Source organism: Pristiophorus japonicus, chromosome 3 (assembly GCF_044704955.1).
Source record: "Pristiophorus japonicus isolate sPriJap1 chromosome 3, sPriJap1.hap1, whole genome shotgun sequence".
Classification (NCBI taxonomy): Eukaryota; Metazoa; Chordata; class Chondrichthyes; family Pristiophoridae; genus Pristiophorus; species Pristiophorus japonicus.
The window spans coordinates 276,708,088-276,730,497 of NC_091979.1; the positions used below are offsets into that span (position 1 = coordinate 276,708,088).

Here is a 22,410-nt window from a genome sequence, read left to right on the forward strand (position 1 = left end):
GGTAAGATCTTTGTTGAATATTCGCGGGCTGGCTGTTCGCGCCACGCCGTCTTGATGGAAATATGGCCCGAGGCCCAATATCAGGGCCACCTCGGCTCCACCAATCATGTGTAAGGATTGTACCCTGCGCTCCCCTTGCACCCAAAAGTGAAATTTTACCCCAGTATATCTTAAAAATTGTAAATACTCAATTGTTACAACTTGTAAAATTTCAGTTTCTTATGGTATTGTATACTGGAGAAGTCTATTTTGTAGCTCTCCGCCCCCTCCCCACTCCTAAGGGAAAGCATTAATGCTTGATTTTCATGTAATGGATTCTGCTTCAACTGTACAGTGCATGAATAAACTGAACAAATATTGTTTTGTTAACTCAGTAGGATTCCCTTTATTTTTGGTAGTTTCATTGGAAGTCAAATTAAAGAAACCTTACAGTGACTATCGGTACACAATTACCAGTAGCAACTGAAAACATAGAATAAAAGAGCATTTTGTGGTGTAATATGGGATTAAGTAGAATTCAACAGCATTTGACACCTGCTGTGTTTTAGTTGGTGATCCTCAATAACATTCACTTTTAAAGTATTATTCTAATCCACAGCTGTAAAAATAAAATCCATGTAATCTATATCTCCATAAATCCGGGTGACATCACAGAGAAATGTGCCAGGCAAGTATATGAGCTGGACCAATTTGAACCCAACCTGAACAGCAATAATGGAAGAGGATATTCTAGCTGATGATGCCATGTAACTCTTGTTCTTCTTGGAAAGAATTGTTCTTTCACATTTGTGAATGGCTAGAGCAGTAATTCAGTCTCCGCCAGTGCAATGTTCACTGTGTTTTTGTTTCCTGCAGTGGCAATAGAACGCTGGTTACCAATCAACTTTTGATGAACTCAACATCACTATTCAGGATGACCTCACTAGCTCCTGAAGTGACCTAAAGCAGACCAATCCTTTGTATAATGCAGTATGGGACTCACAGGGACAAAGGTCTGAGGCTACATTTTTCACTGTTCACATAACTGTAGTCATAAAATGTCCACGGGATAAAAATCATGGTGCAACTGCTGGATTTGCAAAATTAATCACCATGTGTAATTTTTCAAAATAACTTACTAATTTCCATCTTGTGCACATATGTTGCCAACACCAAAATTTGTCTCTTTTTAGTACAGTTATGTAATACAAAAAAGGATTATTTTGTTCTGCACATTAAGGGCTGTATAATCCTCTTGAGACTGACTTAAAGTCAAAACTGTAATTTTCAACTGTTGAATTGAGCATGATGTCTGCACTCAAGCGTAGCTAGAGCATTCAGAGCAAGAATGCTTAATTGAAATGTTGAAGTTCAAATTTATTAGGGCAAGACAGATTTACTGCAGAGTACCAATTCTGCCAAGGTAGAAATGTTTGATTGATGATAAATAATAGTGTTACATGACTTAATCATCAAAAATAAAAGCAGCAGGGTTATTAGGATACACTGACTTGTCATCATGTTCATCAAAGGCAAATATAAAAATTAAAGCTGCAAATAAATTTGAACTTTTATCTATGATGTTAATAAATGTTCAATATTACTTGGCATGTTTAACAGAATGTGTTGATTAATACTTATTTAAGTTGAAACTAATTTAAATTTAAATAGGACCATTACAGTTACAATATGTTTACCAGAAGCTATGCATCGTTAAGCAGAACACACTTATTGCCCTAGGCGTTACATATGCCATTAATTTGTAGCACAGACTATATTAGAACTACTCACTCATTTCTTTCAAGTTCGATGATCAACTGTTTGCCTTCAGCTTCAATTAGGAATTTGGCCCATGTAGGGTGGCTCTGTGGTAAAAATACAAAAATCATATGATACAGTATTTAAAATGCAAGGTGTAATTAGAACTTGTTTGTATATGTCTGGGATTGATTGAGGTAGCACTTAGTCTATTCACCAGGTCCCTCTGTGGTTTCTATCCAGCTATTGCTGGGCTATGATGAAAGCTGGCACTGTATGTGTTATAATCAGAGCAGCCTAGCTGATAACAATGCATATGTGGGCACAAGAGTCCAGATCATGAGTGCTGGAAATACTGGAAATGCCAAGTGAATATAGTGAAGTGACTACAACATACCAGCATCTTAATTTCCAAAGGGTTGGGGGATCCCAGTTCAGAGTTTATGCCACTTCAGTGTTTATACTTGGAAGATACCAACATTATAACAGTAGAAAATCCAGGAACCAAAAGAATGAGCCTATTTGTATGATACTTTCATACTTCCTTTAGATTACATGCCCTCAAAACTCACAACACTCAGTCCTCTTGTAGTGCAAAGGTTGAATTACTACATCTTGAACTCCCTTAGGCCCTTCAATGAGCAATGAACATCTTGTTTCTTTCAATTTTTTGAAGTCATAGCTGCTTCATGAATTTCATAATTCAAACCAATACTAATCACCTTTCATCTTTGTTGATTTAGTCCATATTCATCTACCAGCATTCTTGGTCTCACTTTCTCCTCTGGCTTCAAACAGAACTTCTATATATTATCAGTTTCTAAAGCTACCTCATAAAAATGTTTGCCTCGCAACAAATCTTAACTTTCCACAAAGCCTGAGTTAATCCAAGACTTGAATACTGATTCTATACTTGGGGAAGCACTTAACACTTCTCTTGAAGTCTTGGACAATGTACAAGAAAAACATTGTTATCTGATGGGTGATCTCTTTTTCACCTCTTCAACCTATTTTATGGCTCCATGTTACCAGCACTATTATGGTCAATCTTTCTCAACTTTCATGCCCTGTTTTGCTGAAACTGCAAATATGCCACCTTCCTCTTCCCCAAATCTTTACTATCTTGAAACCAAGACACATTGCACAACCTTCTTCCCATTTAAAATCAACCGATTAGTGATCCTGTTACAATAGAGGATAAACGAATTGCATATGAATATGTTAAATGTTTGTAGCCTAATAGTCACACAGTACAATTTCAGGATCAATGGATAGACATGTCAACAAAACAATCCCAGTGTAAGAAATTGATTACAAATATCTTTATCATTGTTCTACTGCTTGACTGGTCATGCATGGGTTGAGAAATATATTATTGTTTGGCAATGTCTGAATATAATTGATTAATCTAGTCTATGTCTGCATACCTTAATTCAGGAAGAGAGTGAAAGTTTGTACTGGTGATAAATAAATTATATAGTTCAGACATATTAGGGGAGAGTTTCCTGGGTCTGCACTCAGATGCATTGGATGGCCTGGGCCCAGTCAATATTAGAAAATCAAGAAGTGTCTGCAGGAAAATGGGTAAGGTTCCTATATAGGCGTATATAGACGTATATCTGACCCCAATTTCCTGATATCTGCAGCATCAAAGCAATCCAGGTTATCTGGGTGCAGACCCAGGAAAATCTACCCTTTTAACTGAAATATACAGTGCACAAACTTGAACCTAAGTATCTGACACAATCTTAGCTTGCACGAAAACTAAAACAGATGATTTACAGTTGTACAGCTGTCTCAAGAGTAAACCCCACAGTGATGAGGAAATCTTCTTATAGCTTGGCTGAACTTATGGCATCTGCATGTTCTGAAACGAATATTGCCAAAAGATGAAATTCAAAAATGCTCAAATCAGAGGCATTTCCTTCAAATGCATTTAAGAAGTGTTAGATTTTAGTTTCTCCCTGGTAGCTGTGATGACTTTGCTATTGTTGCTCTGCCAAAAAATTCCATTGTATCTATTACACATTAGTTGTCAGAAAAACCTGAAGCCATTTAATTTTTGTATCTGATTTTCGTGACATTTTTCCAACTTTAATTCACAGGCAAATCAATCCTACAAAATGCCAGTTCTTTGTATTTTTATCTATATAATGCAAATGCCTCCAACCTTGGTTAAAGCGTGCTTTGGTAAATCATACAACCCAAATGAGAAGTTACTCTAATATCGGTGCTTTTTAAGGCTCAGATTATGAGATCCACTCTAATGCATAAGGATAGTACTGTAAGGCCCAAGTTTCGGCTGGAGTTGCTCCTATTTTTTTGGAGCAACTAGTTTAGTTTGAGGTATTTTAGAAATCGCAATTCTCGGCATTTAGTTTGCTCCAGTTCTAGTGAGTTAGTTTAGTTTCGTTTTAGTTCAGTTTTTTTTTTCAAAAGGGGGCATTACCAGCCACTTATGCCTGTTTTTCAAGTTTAGGCAGCAAAAAGTTACTCCAAACTAACTTAGAACGGTGTAAGTGTTGACTTTTGTACGCTCAGAAAAACCTTGCATACACTTTAGAATTAGGCGCAGGTAGCCAGAGGTGAGGCGGGGGGGGGGGGGGGGGGCGGGGAGGGAAGTTAGAGGGAAGTTAGGGGATTTTCCAAAGCATTAAACACTTCACTTTTGCCAATAAAGAGCCACTAATAATAATTGATAAATAAATCAATAAATCAACCAAAAAAATCAATCGAAAAATCAAAAATAAAAAAATTAAAAGTTTCTACTCACCTACTGCAGCACCTATCCGTTCGGGAGCACCGGGAGCCCTCCAACAGCCTGCCGAAGAGCTGGTCGGATGGGCCCCGCTGCCGAGGAGGTGTTCGGGTGAGGCCCACCACCGGGGAGTAGTTCGGGCGGGGCCCGCCACTGGGAGGAGTTCGGACGGGCCCTGCCGCCGAAGAGGTGCTGGTCAGGCGGGCCCCGCCGCCGAGGAGGTAAAGGCAGTGGGGGCGAGGCGAAGGAAGAGACGGTGAGGCAGGCAGGCCACTCGGCCTGGGATATTGGCGGCGAACATCGCGACGTCCCTTCGGCCAGGGATAGGGTCGGCCTGAGACAGGACACGCTGGGAGAGCCAGGAGCTGACTCCACTGCGCACGTGCGCAGCTGCCGGCACTCTTTTTGGTCCAGGGCTGCAGCTCTGCCCCCCCCTGCTGTTGTACTGCATCGCACTGACTGCTGAACAGGCCTGCTGCACTCGGAGAATCGCGAGGTAAGTTTTTGGCGCACTTTTCATTCCACAAAAGAGGCGGCCCTCTCGGAGGTGCGCCATTCTAGCGGATATCGGAAACTTGGGCCTCCAGTATCTCAGAATAAGACATTGAAGAAATTAACGCTAGCACACAAACCTTTAACACAGTCATATGACATTCTTGTATCTGTTCATTTAACATGTTAAATGAATGGGTTGATACTGTTTAAAATATTGAACAAAAGAATGTCAGGCCATTGCACTGTGTCTGAACGATATTAACTGCACAAATTAATTTCTAAGCTATCTTGTCTTTTTGAAATTTGCATGGTGTGTTTATTAGATGTCATTGTCACTAAAACACTTTACATTAATTAATGAATCATGTCTTAGCGATGAAGTCGCTTTAAAGCAGGAAAATTTGTCTATTTCAGTATTTCTATTCTCTTTACGTTTCCCACTTCCCTTTTCTATGACATGGGAACCATTAACTTTATTAGCAAAAGGAGCTCATGGGCTCCAGGGGAGTCATAAATGTAGTTTATGGCCCTGCTCCATCTTGCTAAAATGAGCATCTTCCATTAAGGTTATAACTAAGTTTTTCCAAACTAACTGCATCAACCACAAGATTCCGCCATTTCCCTTTGGAAAAGGGGATACTGATTGTTCTATTTCAATCTCTTTTAAGCGGAGACCCAGGTGTCCAGTGACAAACCTGGGCTTGGTGAACTGAACTCTTATACAATTGCCCGGTTTATATTAGATCCTGGAAGTATTTGGACAAGGTAGTTATAATTGCTCGGGGCAGAAAAAGGTTCACAAACATCAGACATTGCATGTTTATGCAACATAATCAAGCTTTTGTTGTCGCTTTGTGACAGAGTGCTAAATGAATGCAAGTCTTGCTGTTTATTGTTAACAGGCTGTACTCATACAGTCTGTCTATATTCTTTTCAGAATGAGGAATATAACTGGCAAACCACAGATTAGGATAAAAACTGTCTCATCTCATGGGATTTTCCAACTGCCTCAAATTAAATAGAACAGTCTTTTTTATATCCTAGAAAAGAAGTACCATGACTTCTTGAATTATGAATATCTAACTTTTTTACTGTCAAATACAAGATTATTTAAGTGTGAATTTCAAGTCTGTAACTGACAAAACTTATATTACTGAATCGGAACAGGCACAGCACAGCAGGTCTGGCTTCAGCTGGCTGTTAAACTCCATATGCATTGTGACGGTTTTCTTGAACTGGAGGAGGGCCCCAAAATTACAAGCCCCTTTATTGCCGTTGAGGAGCCCAAATTAGATATCCTTCCCTATAGGAGCACCAAGGGATTAAGGGAAGGTAAAGCCAGAGGCCTCCTTCAAAATCAGGGCTAATACCTCTTTGTTATGTCTTGTATTCCTTCTCAGTCAATGACAGTCATGTCTACATACAACCCACAAACACAAAACACATCACATAATAGCCTGGAATTTGCACTCAGCGCCAAAGCAAAGGCGTTCGCCGCTGGCCCCGAAGTAAGCCTCCCACAAAGATCTCGCGATATCTGCGGCGACAAGTTCGGGTTTTCCGATGTGTAATTGAAATCAACGAAAGTTAGTAGGGAATACCCAGCAAAAAGAGATGTTGTGACGTCAACAAGCTGCCTAAGCAGCCAGTCGAAATGTAGAATGCTCACAGACAGCGAACCAGGAAGTGGGTAAGCTCCTTTGATCCTAATTTTTTTTAAATGTTAGAGAGAGCAAAACAAAGATTGGGGCTCTCACATGGGGAAAAGGCAAATCTGAAATAAAGATGAACAAACTTTTAAAAAAAAATTTTAAAAATCTTTTTTGGAAGTTTCTTAAAAATTTCGATTTTTATTAAACGGATAAATTTGACACTACACAAAATTAAAATGAGATTTTCAGGGCCATAAACTTTGTTAAAACCTCAGTTATGCCTAAACCAAATGAGTCTAACTTTTAATGGGGTATTTAACAGCGGTATTACCGCTGAACAGCCGAATTTTGTATCAGTTTCCATGATTTGACAGATTACACTGATTGCCGGTGCACTGGGTGTGTTGGGGGGGGGGGGGGGGCAGGGAGGGTGGGTTGGGGGGGGCACAGTGCAGCCTGTGGAGGAGCAGTGAATGACAGATCGCAACTTCAGGATTTCCGTGTTAGGCTGCACATGTGCCAAATCCTGAAGTTGTGCAGCCGCCACCATACGGGCTTGACAGAGCTAGGTCTTGATCCAGTGGCAAGGGTTAACCAAGACGACTAGATACCAAGCTCTGCTGCATGGACCTAATGCGCACACATACTCCTACTGTCCATAGGTTGCAGTGTGGGCTGGCCCATGCTGCCTCTGGGCCCAGAAGAGGCGAGAGGCATGAAAAAGTAGGAGCTGCCAAATAGCGTTCCTGTAGATGAGCCATTTAAAAAGGAGCATAATATAAATTCAACTAGCAAAGACCAAAACAGCACCTTGAAACACCAGCCCTTATTCTGATCACGGACTGCAACTCCCTCCACCCCCATGGAGCACTTATCATGGCCGTCTCCCCCATAATGACTTTTTGTCCAAAAGTCATTACTGGATGCCAACTACTTGATGGAAAGCAAGGCGAAAGCACAGACAGTAACGTCACATGCTGAATGGGAATAAGGACTCTGAACAGGTCTCTGGCTAAAACAAGGGAGGCACCGTGACCATGCACCCTCGCCATGAAACTGAGCAGATTCAGATGGACTCCATCAACCCCACCCCCCACTGAACAGAAATACCACAACTGAAAAACAAAGACTAAACCAGAAGCCCTCGTTCTGGCGCCAGGAAACACCCAAACTCCCCCCACCACCCTCCTGCCATGAAGCAGAAACTTTGTATAACTGCACAAGCACATGTCAACTCTCCCCCTTCACTGATCAAAAATTACAAGAGAAAACTAAAATCTTTCCCCCAATTAGACAGATAAATTGAAAGATAGGCCCAACCCCTACTGGAGTTCCCAACCTCTGGAGAGAATATAAATAGATTATGAGCCTGCCCCTCCTCCTCTTTCTCCCTTTCCTCTCACTCCTCGGCCTCCTATTATTCCACCCTCCCATCCATTTCCTTTCCCCTTCTCGTGCCAACTCAATTATCCTCTACGCTCTAACCCTACTTGGCCTGCAGGCTGCACTTGGTGTTGACCTGCTGTGTGCAGTATCACAACAAGCTGACTAGTACTTAAATAAGATTAGTGTTGCCAAATTACAAAATACTATTTTAAACAATGAAAGCAAAAATACTATACTGGTATTTCAAACATGAATCGGCATATTCTGTGCAATTGCATTTGCATAGTAACAATGACAAATTAAAGTTTTGTGTATACTTAGTATAGAAAATTAACCCAACATTTAAAAACTGCAGTAAGGTCCCAAAGTCACAAAATAAATCATAGAATCATATCAAATTAAAGAACAGAAGGAGCTAATTCGGTCATCAGGCCTGTGACAGTGCTAACTCTTCTATTCTGATCCGAGTTCTCTGGGTTTTTTTCCCTTTATTCTTTTATATTCCTCCTTTTCAAATATTTATATGGCATCAAATATAAAATTAAATTTCTATGTGCCAAAGTTAGAAGTGTTAAAATCTGGAGTTGAAACCTGGATTCAGAGATTCCAAAGAAATTCAATCAATAAAATCAATGATGCAGGAGTAGTTCAGAAGCAGATAAATTGAATTAATTTCAAGGTCTTTCCACCCTCCTTCCACCAACTTTTTAAAAGGAACTGGGATGGGCAGGAGTGGAAAATGGGTCAAGAAATGTGCTCCTTCTAGTTCCCACCCAAAGTGACGGGTGACATACAATACATCTGCTGATCTGCCTATTTTCCATCATTTATTTGGGAGGGGGATGGAATTAGATTTTAAAAACTGGAAATCCTATGCAATTGATCATTGAGTGAGTGAAAGCACAAGCTATGGCTCTAGCAATACATATGCTGTAGTAGGCTTGTGGAAGCCGTTCTTTCCCCTGGCCTCCCCTACAGTCAGACGCCTCTGTGAGGTCGGCAATCAGTCCAAGGTGATGCAAACGACCCATAGTCCAGAAAAGTGGCCAGGATCAGAGGTACATCTTTGTGATCTATCACTCTGAAGATGTGCCCCAATTTTGCACAAGTGGAAAATATAGGCCCATGTGTCACTGAACAATTCAAACTTGTTTTACAACCCTATGCAACATTTACAACATTTTAAAATTAAATGATGTGAAATATTTCATTTTCACATAATAGTGAAGATTAATTCATTGGAGTCAATGCCTTTAACAAGGCCTTTAACAAGTAAAACTAGTTTTTTTTCCTAATGTTTTGTTAAGATTCCTTATTCCCATTTTGGGGTAATACGAATGATCAGCACAGGGTTAAATGTTGCTGTTAGCACTTTCTAACTACCTTTTATCATTGTTTATTTACATCTATATTTTCATTAAAATTGGCAAAGAAAGGAATTTTATCCCCAATACATTTTACATAAATGCATAACCAAGGATGAAAGAACGGAACCCTTTTTCTGTTTAGAAATGATGCTTTCTGCACAGTGATATAGATGGGCAAATACAGGATGTTCTTGCACAGGCACAGAGCCTATTATTTCTGATGGATGGAACTGATAAGTTTCCTATTAAGTCACATTGCAAACCATTTGTATTATTGGATGCCTGTGCATTCAACCATGATTTTTTTCACCCAAACCCATCAGTTATATGTCACTTCGCACTGAATTTAGCACCTGTCATTGCATTGAATTTAGGACCCGTGATTCAGATATATACAGAGTATTTTTTCTTTATTATGCTTTTGGGAATTATTGCATTGCTCCCTTTATGAAACGACTCTCAAAAGTACAGTTATAGAGTCCCCAACCCCAACCCAAATTTCTCAAAATGGGCTTTCTTCAAATTGTTGTTTTGCAGCATTATAAAGATTTTCCAGTTTATGTTTTAACTGCTAATTGACCACTTTCACACACCATAAGTTATGAAACCATGAGCTTCTGCAGTCTTAATCATGAGTCAGGGAGAAGGTGGTTGATGGTACGGAGGCAGAAGTAGGCAGTCTTTGCGATCATGAGGATATGGGTTTGGAAACTCAGCTCAGAGTTAAACAGGGTGTCAGGGTTGTGAACAGTCTGGTTCAGCATGAGACAGTAGCCAGGAGGGGGATGGAATCAGTGGCAAAGGTACAGAGTTTGCGGTGGGGGGGGGGGGTGGAAGGCAATGGTTTCAGTCTTGCCTATTATATATGAATAAAGAGTCTGACTAGATACTGTGAGCTCAAAGTAAAGTGTGACCGTAGTCTTTTACTGCAGGTCTTCAGAGTACCTCTCCAGCCTGTGGGGCCTCCTTAAGTACCAAGGGATTGTTGGATCATTTGGGACTCCAGGGGATGAGCCCTCTGGTGGCTACACAAGGTATATACAGGTTTACATATATAACAATGCCAATATTAATTTGGAAGACATTCTGACTCATCCAAAACAAGCAGTCTGACAACATGGAGGCAGTGAAGGGATCAAGATAGGTGGTGGTGAGATAGAACTGGGTGTCATCTGCATACATGTGTAAGCTGACCCTATGCCTACAGATGATATCGCCAAGGGGCAGCTTCCACATGTATTCAAGACGACACCCAGTACTACCTCCACCACCAGAGAGGGTTAAGAATAGAACCTTGGGGAACGGTAATGGTAAAGAAGCCAAGTAAAGAAGCTGGAGATACTCACATATTATATTGTTGTAAATCAGAGGTGTCTAAATTATGGACTATGAGTAATGTGTGGCCCTGGCAATCTGGCCCACAAAACCGACTACAGCTTTCTCACAGATCAGAGCAAAATAAATCAAACAGTCATATCAAATTGAAGCAGATAGTTTGTAACTTAGCATGGAATGAGGGTGAGAAGGTATTTTAAGTGTGCTCTAAATGTAATAATTTGTATTGTAACTGTCATTATATGGGGTCCATGGGGGTGCATGAAGCACAGCTAAATGGCACATAAAAGAAAAATCTTTGAACATCCCTGTTGAAAATGGTATTAATCATTGCGATCATCATGGAATATTCCACTCAGTCAGTGCAACACTGAGTAAATAGAAATGGCCACAAGAATACAAGAAAAACATAAAATGCCCTCCTTCCACCGATCACTGCAATCCACCCTATCTCAAGGTGCAGTAAACTGCCACTTTTCCATCACTGCAAAATGGTTTCTGTTCTGTTCAGACATAAAAGTAACAGTATAACAGTAACAGTGATTAAAGAAAGAAAGAAAGACTTGCATTTATATAGCGCCTTTCATAACCACCGGACGTCTCAAAGCATTCACCATCACTTCTGTAGGATCATTGGAAGTACAGATACACACAGTGTCGGAACAAGAGTAGGCCATCAACCCCTCAAGCGTGTTCCACCATTCAATTAGATCATGGCTGATCTGTATCTTAACTCCTTCGACCCGCCTTGGTTCCATAACCCTTAATACCCTTGCCTAACAAAACTCTAACAATCTCAGTTTGAAATTTTCAATTGACCCAACCTCAACAGCTTTTTAGGGAAAGAGTTCCAGATTTCCAGTACCCTTTGTGTAAAGGAGTGCTTTCTGACTTATCCCTGATGAGAATTAAAGCCTAGCTCTAATTTTAGGTTATACCCCCTTGTTTTCGACTTTCCCACCAGAGGAAATCGTTATCTCTACCTACCCTATCAAATTGTTTAATCACCTTAAACACCTCAATTAGATCACCCCTTAATCTTCTATATTCAAGGAATAGAAGTCTGGTCTTTGTAACCGATTCACATAATTTAACACTTTTAGCCCCAGTATCACTCTGGTAAATCTGCGCTGCTCCCCCACCCCGTCCAAGGCCAATATATCTTGCCTGAGGTGTGGTGCCCAGAACATAACTTCTACCCCTTTGTATTCCAGCCCTTTTGAGATAAAGGCCAACATTCTATTAGCTTTTTAAATTATTTTTTGTATGTGTCCACTAGCTTTTAGTGATTTCTGTACTTGGACTCCTAAATCTCTCTACTCATCCAATGTTCCTAGCTTCTCGCCATTTAGAAAATACTCAGATCTATCTTCCTTAGGTCCAAAGTGACCTTACACTTCCCCACATTTCCCCTTTGCACCTTTCTGTTCCGATCGACGCTATTTACTGTGTCACCTAACTTAGTGTCATCAGCAAACGTAGATATAAGGCTCTCTATTCCTTCATCCAAGTCATTTATAAATATAGTGAAAAGCTGCAGCCCTAGTACAGATCCCTGAGGGATACCACTAGAAACATCCTAAATAATTACTATGTCAAAAAAGAACACAAGCATGTTCACAAAACTTCAAGTTGATTTTGGTTCTGACTATATAGTGTAAACCATGTCATGACTTCTGCTGAACTTTAAATAAAATATGCATTTTATCATCGCAGCCCTAAAATTAGATGGATAATAATAAAACACTTGTGAGGCCAAAAAATAAGTACAGCTACTGGTACCCAATAGAAATCTTTATATTAAATGTGATTTACTTTTCCAACTACAAGTTCATGTTCATTAACCTCAATATAACATGTACTGGTCTTTATTATAAAATCATCAGCAGAGTTGTAACGGTCCTTAAATGTCAGGAAAATATTAACCCTCGGAAAATAATAAATAACAATGAAAATACTGAGTGGACCAAGTAGCAGTGCTGAGCCTAGAGTTGATGGTAAACTTAAACTGCATAAAATCTGCAGAGGTCAGATTTGGCTGCATGCTTTCCCCTGTGAACATTAGAACATTTCTGTCTAATGACCTGTGTCTGATATTGAACATTAATATATTGACATTACTGGAAATTATAAAATTTTTGTCCAAAAACTATGGCTTGTTTTACCCAACTAAGCAGTATTTAATTTTCTTCAGTTAAAATCTCTCATCTTAAAAATCCAGAAAAACTAATGTAAAAGATGTTAGAAAGATATTAAAAGTACCTGGTAACGATTATGTCTACTTAGTTTCTGTACGAATAATGATTTATGTAGAATTAGCATAGGTCACTTTTTCATGAGAGAAACAGGAAAAATAAAGATGCTGACCTTTCCATGAAGGTTGCTAGATTGTTTCTGGTGATCTCCATCCAGGAGGTAAGGAACTACTTGCTCATATTGTTGCAGCTGCTTTAGATGGTCTCGTTGCCTAGGCGATGACAATTTACTGGACAAAATATTGCCTGTAAGTACATCATTGTTATTAAAGATCAGGAAATGGACCATGTTCCCACATGTACCATAATGTTGCAAATTGCTCAGATACATTTATGTGTCAAGAGGGAAAAATATAAGGTTACACCTTGTAGCAGTAGGTAAAATGCAGTATATTAAGCCATGCATTATAACTTCTCCTGCAACCAAGATCCTCACCAACTTGGAATCAAATGCGCAGTGCCTCAGCTTTCCCCCAAATAAGACCAAACTCTAGCTTATAACACTTGAGAAGTTACAGTTTTCTTGCAGCAAATGCAATTGTCTCTCCGATTGTTTTTAAACATTACCAGCAAGAAATCATTTCTTCACATTGTCGATGTAATAGTTTGGGCAATCCCAGTCCAGTTCCATAATCGTGGAGCAATTAACTCCACATTGGCAATCTTAGTAAGAAAGAACTAAGAATATTTGGTGTAGAAATTTGAAACATTATACTGATGAAGTTGGGTTTAAGGCACAATTCTGAGGTAGTGTATTGGCATCTTCCCCTGCATATAGTTCATGCTGTATCTAAACTAGACATATTTGATAATTACAGTGTGTGTAGAAAGTGCAAAAATACTATATTTCCCAGCCTCAACATATTTTACTGTATTGAACACAAAAATGAATTTGAAAATTTGAATTTTTATTCAAATTAAATATTTAGAAGGTAGCATAGTGGCACAAACTTTAAATATTATGGCTTACTACCTATCCAGAAATTTGTAAGCACTTCTGAGTGTGCTTAATTTAATAAAATTAGATTTGTAAATGAGCAGTTTCCAATCTCGTTAGACTTCATAATGATGGCTTTGTGATGACACACACTAATACCAAAGGAATTAAATATTTCTGGTCAGACCAGCTCAGTCAGCAGTGCAGCGGTTAGCTACTGCCTGATGCTGAAATTCATATTACTTCATTTGAATTTATTCATCAGAATAGAAAATTGGTTGCTCTTAAATCAATTTGAACATATTTGTACAATGCTGTCAGATATTAGGTAGCAGGAATGAGAACCAATGTGAACCGGCTGTCCATTTGCCTTTAGAACTGAGCATCATTTCTATAAAATAATCACAATCAGAAAAATAACAATAAAGGAATCAATCATTACCGAGCATATGGAAACACAGGATAAGAAAAGATCAGCTGATCATCTGATACCATTATTATTGCTATTTCCAGAAAATAGGAATGGAGTGTTTCAGAGCATTTGCTACACTTGTAATGAGCTTAAGCAACTCTCTCACTGGGGTGACCAGAGTGGAGTCTCTTCCCTATCAGATCTCCATTAAGAATGGATTTTGAGTGATCTGTGTGAAGATCAATAGTGCCTTATAATCTAATTTCTCTTCTGCTTAGATATAAACCCTAATCCTTTCAATTAAGGATACGGAAAAAGCACCTACTCTTGAGAATGCTGAAATGGATTGAAATAAAGCAGTTCCTTGGCATTTCCACAATTAAGACATTCAGATAGCATCACACTTCATAAAGATAAATGTTGAATAGTTTCAACACATTTGAATCTTAAGGTTGTGCTATTGCCATTAACTCCCACCTTTCAAGCAACTATCTAATTCCTTTTTAAAAATAACTTTATGGACTTTGCTTCAGGTGATATTTTGAGGCAAAGAATTCCACGTTCTAATCACCCTCTGCATAAACTATTGTTCCAGCTTTCCCTTTCATTCTTTTTGTGATTATCTTAAATGTGTGCCCTCTTCATTACCATTTTGTTCACTAGTGGAAACAATCTATCACTATTTATTTACCTTTTCTAACCCTTCCACCAGGTCATCCCTTAACCTTCTCAGTTCTAGTGAAAATAACCCGAACATTTCAAGCTTCCTTTCATAACTGTAATCCTTCATCCCTGATAACACCCAAGTGAATCTCTCCTGCACATTGATTTTATGTACCTCCTAAAATGTGGTGCCCAAAACTGCACACGACACTCCAACTGAGGCCCCTGATTAAGTTATTGTACAAGTTCTACATTACCTCCTTTCATTTGCGTTCTATCCCGCAAGATATAAAAACAAGGATTTTGTGTACCTTCTTGTTTCCATATCCTGCCATCTGTAATGACCTGTGTATCTGCACACCAAGATCCCAATATTCCTTTTAAAATCCTACCATTTAAGGTGTATTTCCATTCCCATATCATCCAAAGTGTATGACTTCATTTTTTACACTGAACTGCATGAATAACCTATTTGTCTACCCTACTAGCCCATTTACATCCTCCTGCAGTCTTTCACAATCCTCATAACAATTTACCACACCATCTACACATTTTGATATTCTCTCAATTCCTAAGTCCAGATCAGCTGTAAAAGAAGCAAATGGAATCCTTGACTTTCTAAATAGAGGGATAAAGTATAAAAGCAAGGAAGTTATGCTAAACCTTTGTAAACCTGATTAGGCATCAGCTGGAGCATTGTGTCCAATTCTGGGCACCACACTTTAGGAAGGATGTCAAAGCCTTGGAGAGGAGGTTTACCACAATTATACCAGGGATGAGGGATTCTACTTAGATGGAGAGTCTGGAGAAGCTGGGATTGATCTCCCTAGAGCAGAAAAGGTTAAAGGGAGATCTAATAAGTGCTCAAAATTATGAGGGGTTTTGATAGAGTAAATAAGGAGAAATTGTTTCCACTGGTGGGAGGGTCAGTGACAAGAGGACACAGATGTATAATAATTGGCAAAAGAACCAGAGGAAGATCAGGAGAATGTGTTTTTAATGCAGAGAGTTGTTATAATCTGGAATGCACTGCCTGAAAGGGTGGTGGAAGCAGATTTAATAATTACTTTCAAAAAGGAATTGAATAAATACAATCCATACCACTTATACTAGTCACTGTTATCACGGGCAGCCACCTACATTGAGCAAATGGCACTAACCATTTGCCTTTACCATTGAATTCAATTACAAAGATATCGCTTCTAAAACTTTAAGCGATAAGGCTATTTCAGACAACTACCAGTCTAATAATGGTCATCATGACTGTGTTATTGGAGTACGTAGCCAGAGACAAGACATAGGAGGTGGAAGCTTTGTCGTGAAATATTAATAATCTACCCTCCTCTCCTTGTCCTTCTTGACTTGTCTGCTGCCTTCGACTTGACCACTCTATCCTTCTCCAACGCCATCCAGCTGGGTGGGACTGAACTTGCCTGGTTCCATTCTTATCTATCTGATCTGAGCCAGAGAATCACCTGCAACAGCTTCTCTTTCCGTCCCCACACTGTTACCTCTGGTGTCCCCCAAGGATCTATCATTGGCCCCATCCTATTCCTCATATACATGTTGCCCCTTGGCGACATCATCCAAAAATACAGCATCAGTTTCCACATGTACGCTGATGACACCCAGCTTTATCTCACTACAACTTCTCTCGACCCCTCCACGGTCTCTAAATTGTCAGACTGCTTGTCCGACATCCAGTTCTGGATGAGCAGGAATGTTCTCCAATTGATTATTGGGAAGACTGAAGCCATTGTTTTTGGTCCCTGCCACAGACTCTGTTCCCTAGCCACTGATTCCATCCCTCCCCCCAATTTCTGCCTGAGGCTGAACCAGACTGAGCTGTCGATCACATATCAGTAGCAAGATTAAGACCGCCTATGTACACCTCCATAACATCGCCCATCTCTGCCCTTGTTTCAGCTCATTTGCTGCTGAAGCCCTCTTCCATGCCATTATTACCTCTAGGCTTGACTATTCCAACGCACTCCTGGCTGGTCTCCAAAATTCTACCCTACGTAAACTACAAGTGATCCAAAACTCAGCTGCCCATGTCCTAAGTCGCACCAAGTCCCGCTCACCCATCACCCCTGTGCTTGTTGACCTACATTGGCTCCCAGTTAAGCAATGCCTTGATTTCAAAATTCTAATCCTTATTATCAAATCTCACCATGGCCTCGCCCCTCCCTATCTCTGTAATCTCCTCCAGTCCCATAATCCCGCAAGATATCAGCGCTCCTCAAATTCTGCCCTCTTGAGCATCCCTGTTTATAACTGTTAATCCACCGGTGGCCGTGCCTTCAGTTGCCTAAGCCCCAAGCTCTGGAACTCCCAACCTATACCTCTCTGCCTCTCTTTCCTCTTTCAAAATCTACCTCTTTAACTAAGCTTTTGGTCACCTGCGCTAATTTCAACTTATTGCGGCTCAGTGTCAATTTTTTAATTTCATAACACTCCTGTGAAGCGCCTTGGGATGTTTCACTATGTTAAAGGCGCTATATGAATACAAGTTGTTGTTGTTGGTGTTGTTGTATCACATTCTGTTTTACATTGTACATTTCACAGAGTGGAAATTCTTAAAGCTCGGGAAGATAATGACCCAGAAATCCTGGTCGGCTGCTTCTCGCGGGCGATCGGATAAAAACTTCGAAAAGATGCGCACTTACCTGAAACTGCTGTGCCCACGCGAGTTCCCGGTCCTGAGGCCTCCACTGACTGCGCCTCGCAGCGCGTGCACGTCAGGACGTGCGCAGGGCTGGAGCTGCAGTCACATGGCTCTGGGCAGCCAATCAAGGTAAAGTATGTTGTCATTCATAATAATGGGAAATCCGTAAGTTGGAGTTCCCATTATTATGAATGAGAAACCCCCCCAAACACGAATAAAAAATAGAAAAAAATACACCACATATTTTTATTAATTTAAATTAAAGTTATTTATGTATTATAAAATAATTTTTTTTTCCCAATTTAAAAAAAAAGTGTTTTTAATTATTGTTTAAAATAATCTTACCGTAGTGGGGAGGGTTTTTAACAATAAAATGTGTTTTTATAATTTTATTTTAAAAATGTTTTTGTGTATTTTAAAACTCTCACGCCTGTAAAAGTAGGCTATGTGCCTGCTTTTATTAGGTGCAAGAGTTTTCAGGACATTTGCTGGGCAAGATATGGGTAAATACCACAATCTTGCCCATGCAAATGTCCTGGCTGCCCAGATACAGAAGATCTGTCAAGCTCCAGCATTGTGCGCTGAAAACCAGCTTTTGCGATGTACACACTCCGTATGGACCCGGGAGGCTGGAATTTCTGCCGCATTACAAATATACGGATTTACTGCTACAATTAAGTTCAAGCAGTAAGTTATTTTATATTCTGCAAAGAAAACAAAGTAGCATTTTTAATTAAAATAATTGCCGAATTAGGGAACAGTAGCATAGTGGTTATGTTACTGGATTAGTGATCCAGAGGCCTGGACTAATGATCCAGAGGCGCAAATTCAAATCCCAACAAATCCCATCATGGCATCTGGGGAATTAAAATTCAGTTAATTAAATAAATTTGGAATAAAAAGCTAGTATCAGTAATGGTGACCATGAAAGTATCAGATTGTAATAAAAACCCATCTGGTTCACTAATGTACTTTAGGGAAGGAAATCTGCTGTCCTTACCTGGTCTGGCTTATATGTGACTCCAGACCCACAGCAATGTGGTTGACTGCCCTCTGAAATGGCTCAGCAAGCCACTCAGTTGTAACAAACCGCGACAAGAAACAATAAGAAGAATAAAACCGGACAGACAACCCAGCATTGACCTCGGCACCGGCTTTGGACATGACAACGGCACACCCAGCCCAGTCGACCCCGCAAAGTCCTCCTCACTAACATCTGGGGACTTTTGCCAAAATTGGGAGAGCTGTCACACAGTCTAGTCAAGAAACAGCCTGACATAGTCATACTCACACAATCATACATTTCAGCCAATGTCCCAGATTCCTCCATCACCAAACCTGGGTATGTCCTGTTCCACTAGCAGGACATACCCATCAGAGATGGCGGCACAGTGCTATACAGTCGGGAGGGAATGGCCCTGGGAATCCACAACATTGACTCTGGACCCCATGAAGTCTCCTGGCTTCAGGTCAAGCGTGGAAACCTCCTGCTGATTACCATCTACCGCCCTCCCTCAACTGATGAATCAGTACTCCTCCATATTGAACACTACTTGGATTAAATGCTGAGGGTAGCAAGGGCACATAATGTACTCTGGGATGGGGATTTCAAAGTCCATCACCAAGAGTGGTTCAGTAGCATCACTGACCAAACTGGCCATGTTCTGAAGGACAAAGCTGCCAGACTGGAACTGCGGCAGGTGGTGAGAGAAACAACACAAGAGAAAACCTACATGACCTCGTCCTCAGCAATCTACCTGTTGTAGATGCATTGTCCATGGTAACATTGGTAGCAGAAACCACCGCACAGTCCTTGTGGAAATAAAGTCCCATCTTCACACTGAGGACACCCTCCATCGTGTTGTGAGGCACTCATCATCAGCATCATAGGCAGTCCCTCGGAATCTAGGAAGACTTGCTTCCACTCCTGAAGTGAGTTCTTTGGTGGCTCAACAGTCCAATATGAGAAGCACAGTCTCTGTCACAGGTGGGACAGATAGTCGTTGAGGGAAAGAGTGGGTGGGACTGGTTTGCCGCACACATTTTCCGCTGCCTGCACTTGGTTTCTGCATGCTCTCGCCGTTGAGACTCGAGGTGCTCAGTGCCCTCCCAGATGCACTTCCTCCACTTAGGGCGGTCTTTGGCCAAGGACTCCCAGGTGTCAGTGGCGATGTTGCACTTTATCAGGGACGCTTTGTGGATGTCCTTGTAATGTTTCCGTTGCCCACCTTTGGCTCATTTGCCGTGAAGGAGCTCCGAGTAGAGCACTTGCTTTGGGAGTCTCGTGTCTGGCATACGAACAATGTGGCCTACCCAGCGGAGCTGATCGAGTGTGGTCAATGCTTCAATGCTGGGGATGTTAGCCTGGACGAGGAAGCTGATGTTGGTGCGTCTGTCCTCCCAGGGGATTTGTAGAATCTTGCGGAGACATCGTTAGTGATATTTTTCCAGCGATTTGAGATGTCTACTGTACATGTCTCTGAGCCATACAGGAGGGCGGGTATTATTACAGCCCCTGTAGACCATCAGCTTGGTGGCAGTTTTGAGGGCCTGGTCTTCAAACACTCTTTTCCTCAGGCAGTCGAAGGCTACACTGGTGCACTGGTGGATCTCATCGTCGATGCTGCTCTTGTTGACAAGAGGCTCCCGAGGTATGGAAAGTGGTCCACAGTGTCCAGGGTTGTGCCGTGGATCTTGATGACTGGGGGGCAGTGCTGTGCGGCAAGGACAGGTTGGTAAAGGACCTTTGTCTTACGGATGTTTAGCGTAAGGCCCATGCTTTCGTACGCCTCAGTAAATACGTCGACTATGTCCTGGAGTTCAGCCTTTGTATATGCAAAGTGATGGAAGGTGTTGTCGACAGTACTTTCTCACCAATAACCTGCTCACCCATGCACAGTTTGGGTTCTGCCAGGACAACTTGGCTCCAGACCTCCTTACAGCCTTGGTCTGAACATGAACAAAAGAGTTGAATTCCAGAGGTGAGGTGAGAGTGACTGCCCTTGACATCAAGGCAGCTTTTGACCAAGTGTGGCATCAAGGTGCCCTAGTAAAATTGAAGTCAATGGAAATCAGGAGGAAAACTCTCCACTGGCTGGAGTCATCCTAGCACAAAGGTCAATTATCTCAGCTCAAGGATATCACTGCAGCAGTTCCTCCATCATAAGGTTAGAAGTGGGGATGTTCGCTGATGATTGCACAACGTTCAGTTCCATTCGCAAAATCTCAAGCAGTTAATGAAGCAATCCATACTCTTAGGAACACCATCACCTGCAAGTTCTCCTCCAAGTTACACACTATCCTGACTCAGAAATATATCACTATTCCTTTATCGTCGCTGGGTCAAAACCTGGAACTCCCTCCCTAACAGCACTTTGAGAACACCTTCACCATATGGACTGCAGGGATTCAAGAATTGCTACAGTTGTACAGGGCCTTGGTGAGGCCACACCTGGAGTATTGTGTACCGTTTTGGTCTCCTAACTTGAGGAAGGACATTCTTGCTATTGAGGGAGTGCAGCGAAGGTTCACCAGACTGATTCCCGGGATGGCGGGACTGACATATCAAGAAAGACTGGATCAACTGGGCTTGTATTCACTGGAGTTCAGAAGAATGAGAGGGGATCTCATAGAAACGTTTAAAATTCTGATGGGTTTAGACAGGTTAGATGCAGGAAGAATGTTCCCAATGTTGGGGAAGTCCAGAACCAGGGGTCACAGTCTAAGGATAAGGGGTAAGCCATTTAGGACTGAGATGAGGAGAAACTTCTTCATCCAGAGAGTGGTGAACCTGTGGAATTCTCTACCACAGAAAGTTGTTGAGGCCAATTCACTAAATATATTCAAAAAAGAGTTAGATGTAGTCCTTACCACTAGGGGGATCAAGGGGTATGGCGAGAAAGCAGGAATGGGGTACTGAAGTTGCAAGTTCAGCCATGAACTCATTGAATGGCGGTGCAGGCTCGAAGGGCCGAATGGCCTACTCCTGCACCTATTTTCTATATTTCTATGTTTCTATGTTTAAGAAGGCAGCTCACCACCACCTTTTAAAGGGCAATTAGGGATGGGCAATAAATGCTGGTCTTGCCAGTGATGTCCACATCCCAGGAACAATTAAAACAATTGCTGAGCAGCTCTGCTGATATAGCTTTTGTACTCAATGGAATGGTTATAGCATGGAAGAAGGCCATTCGGCCCTTCAAAGCCATTGATTAGCTCAAAGTAATATAACAAAGGCTCTCAACACTTACTATGTTCTCTCACCATTTAGCATCTACTTCTTATAATTTTGGAAATTTAGAGTCTACGCTATTTCATCTCTACTTTCCCTCAGGATCCTTGATATAAATTAATCGGTCCAAATGATTTGTCTATCTAAGGTTTGTGAGTAATGTCAGTGAGAGCATGCTATAAGGGTGGTGAAAAACGAAAACCTTATTGTTGCTAATAATTAGAAGCATATTGAAGGTATATTTATCAAAATCCATGGATAGTCAAATATTTTTCAAATGGCAATATCTATCTTACAGAGAGCATGCACTCTTTTGTGAGTAGAAAGATTATTGGTTTTCACAAAGACAAACATTATGGTGCCAGGACAATGTCAGTTATAATAATTTCAGAGCAACAACACAACACAATTTCATAAGAACATAAAGAACATAAGAAATAGGAGCAGAAGTAGGCCATCTGGCCTCTTGAACCTGCTCCACCATTCAATAAGATCATGGCTGATCTGATCTTGG

At 40.9% G+C, this 22,410-nt stretch overlaps 1 protein-coding gene across 3 annotated transcripts in view; it reads right to left on the reverse strand.

Annotated features, from left to right (window-relative positions):
* The window catches only part of LOC139260303 (disintegrin and metalloproteinase domain-containing protein 12), a 482,943-nt gene that overhangs the window by 389,180 nt on the left and 71,353 nt on the right, over positions 1-22,410 (reverse strand). For all 3 annotated transcript variants that reach the window (XM_070876752.1, XM_070876751.1, XM_070876750.1), the window contains exons 2-3: positions 13,098-13,231; positions 1,771-1,844 (exon numbers count right to left, since the gene is read on the reverse strand). In XM_070876752.1, the coding sequence (XP_070732853.1) occupies positions 1,771-1,844; positions 13,098-13,231 (208 nt within the window). The remainder of the gene's footprint in view (positions 1-1,770; positions 1,845-13,097; positions 13,232-22,410) is intronic.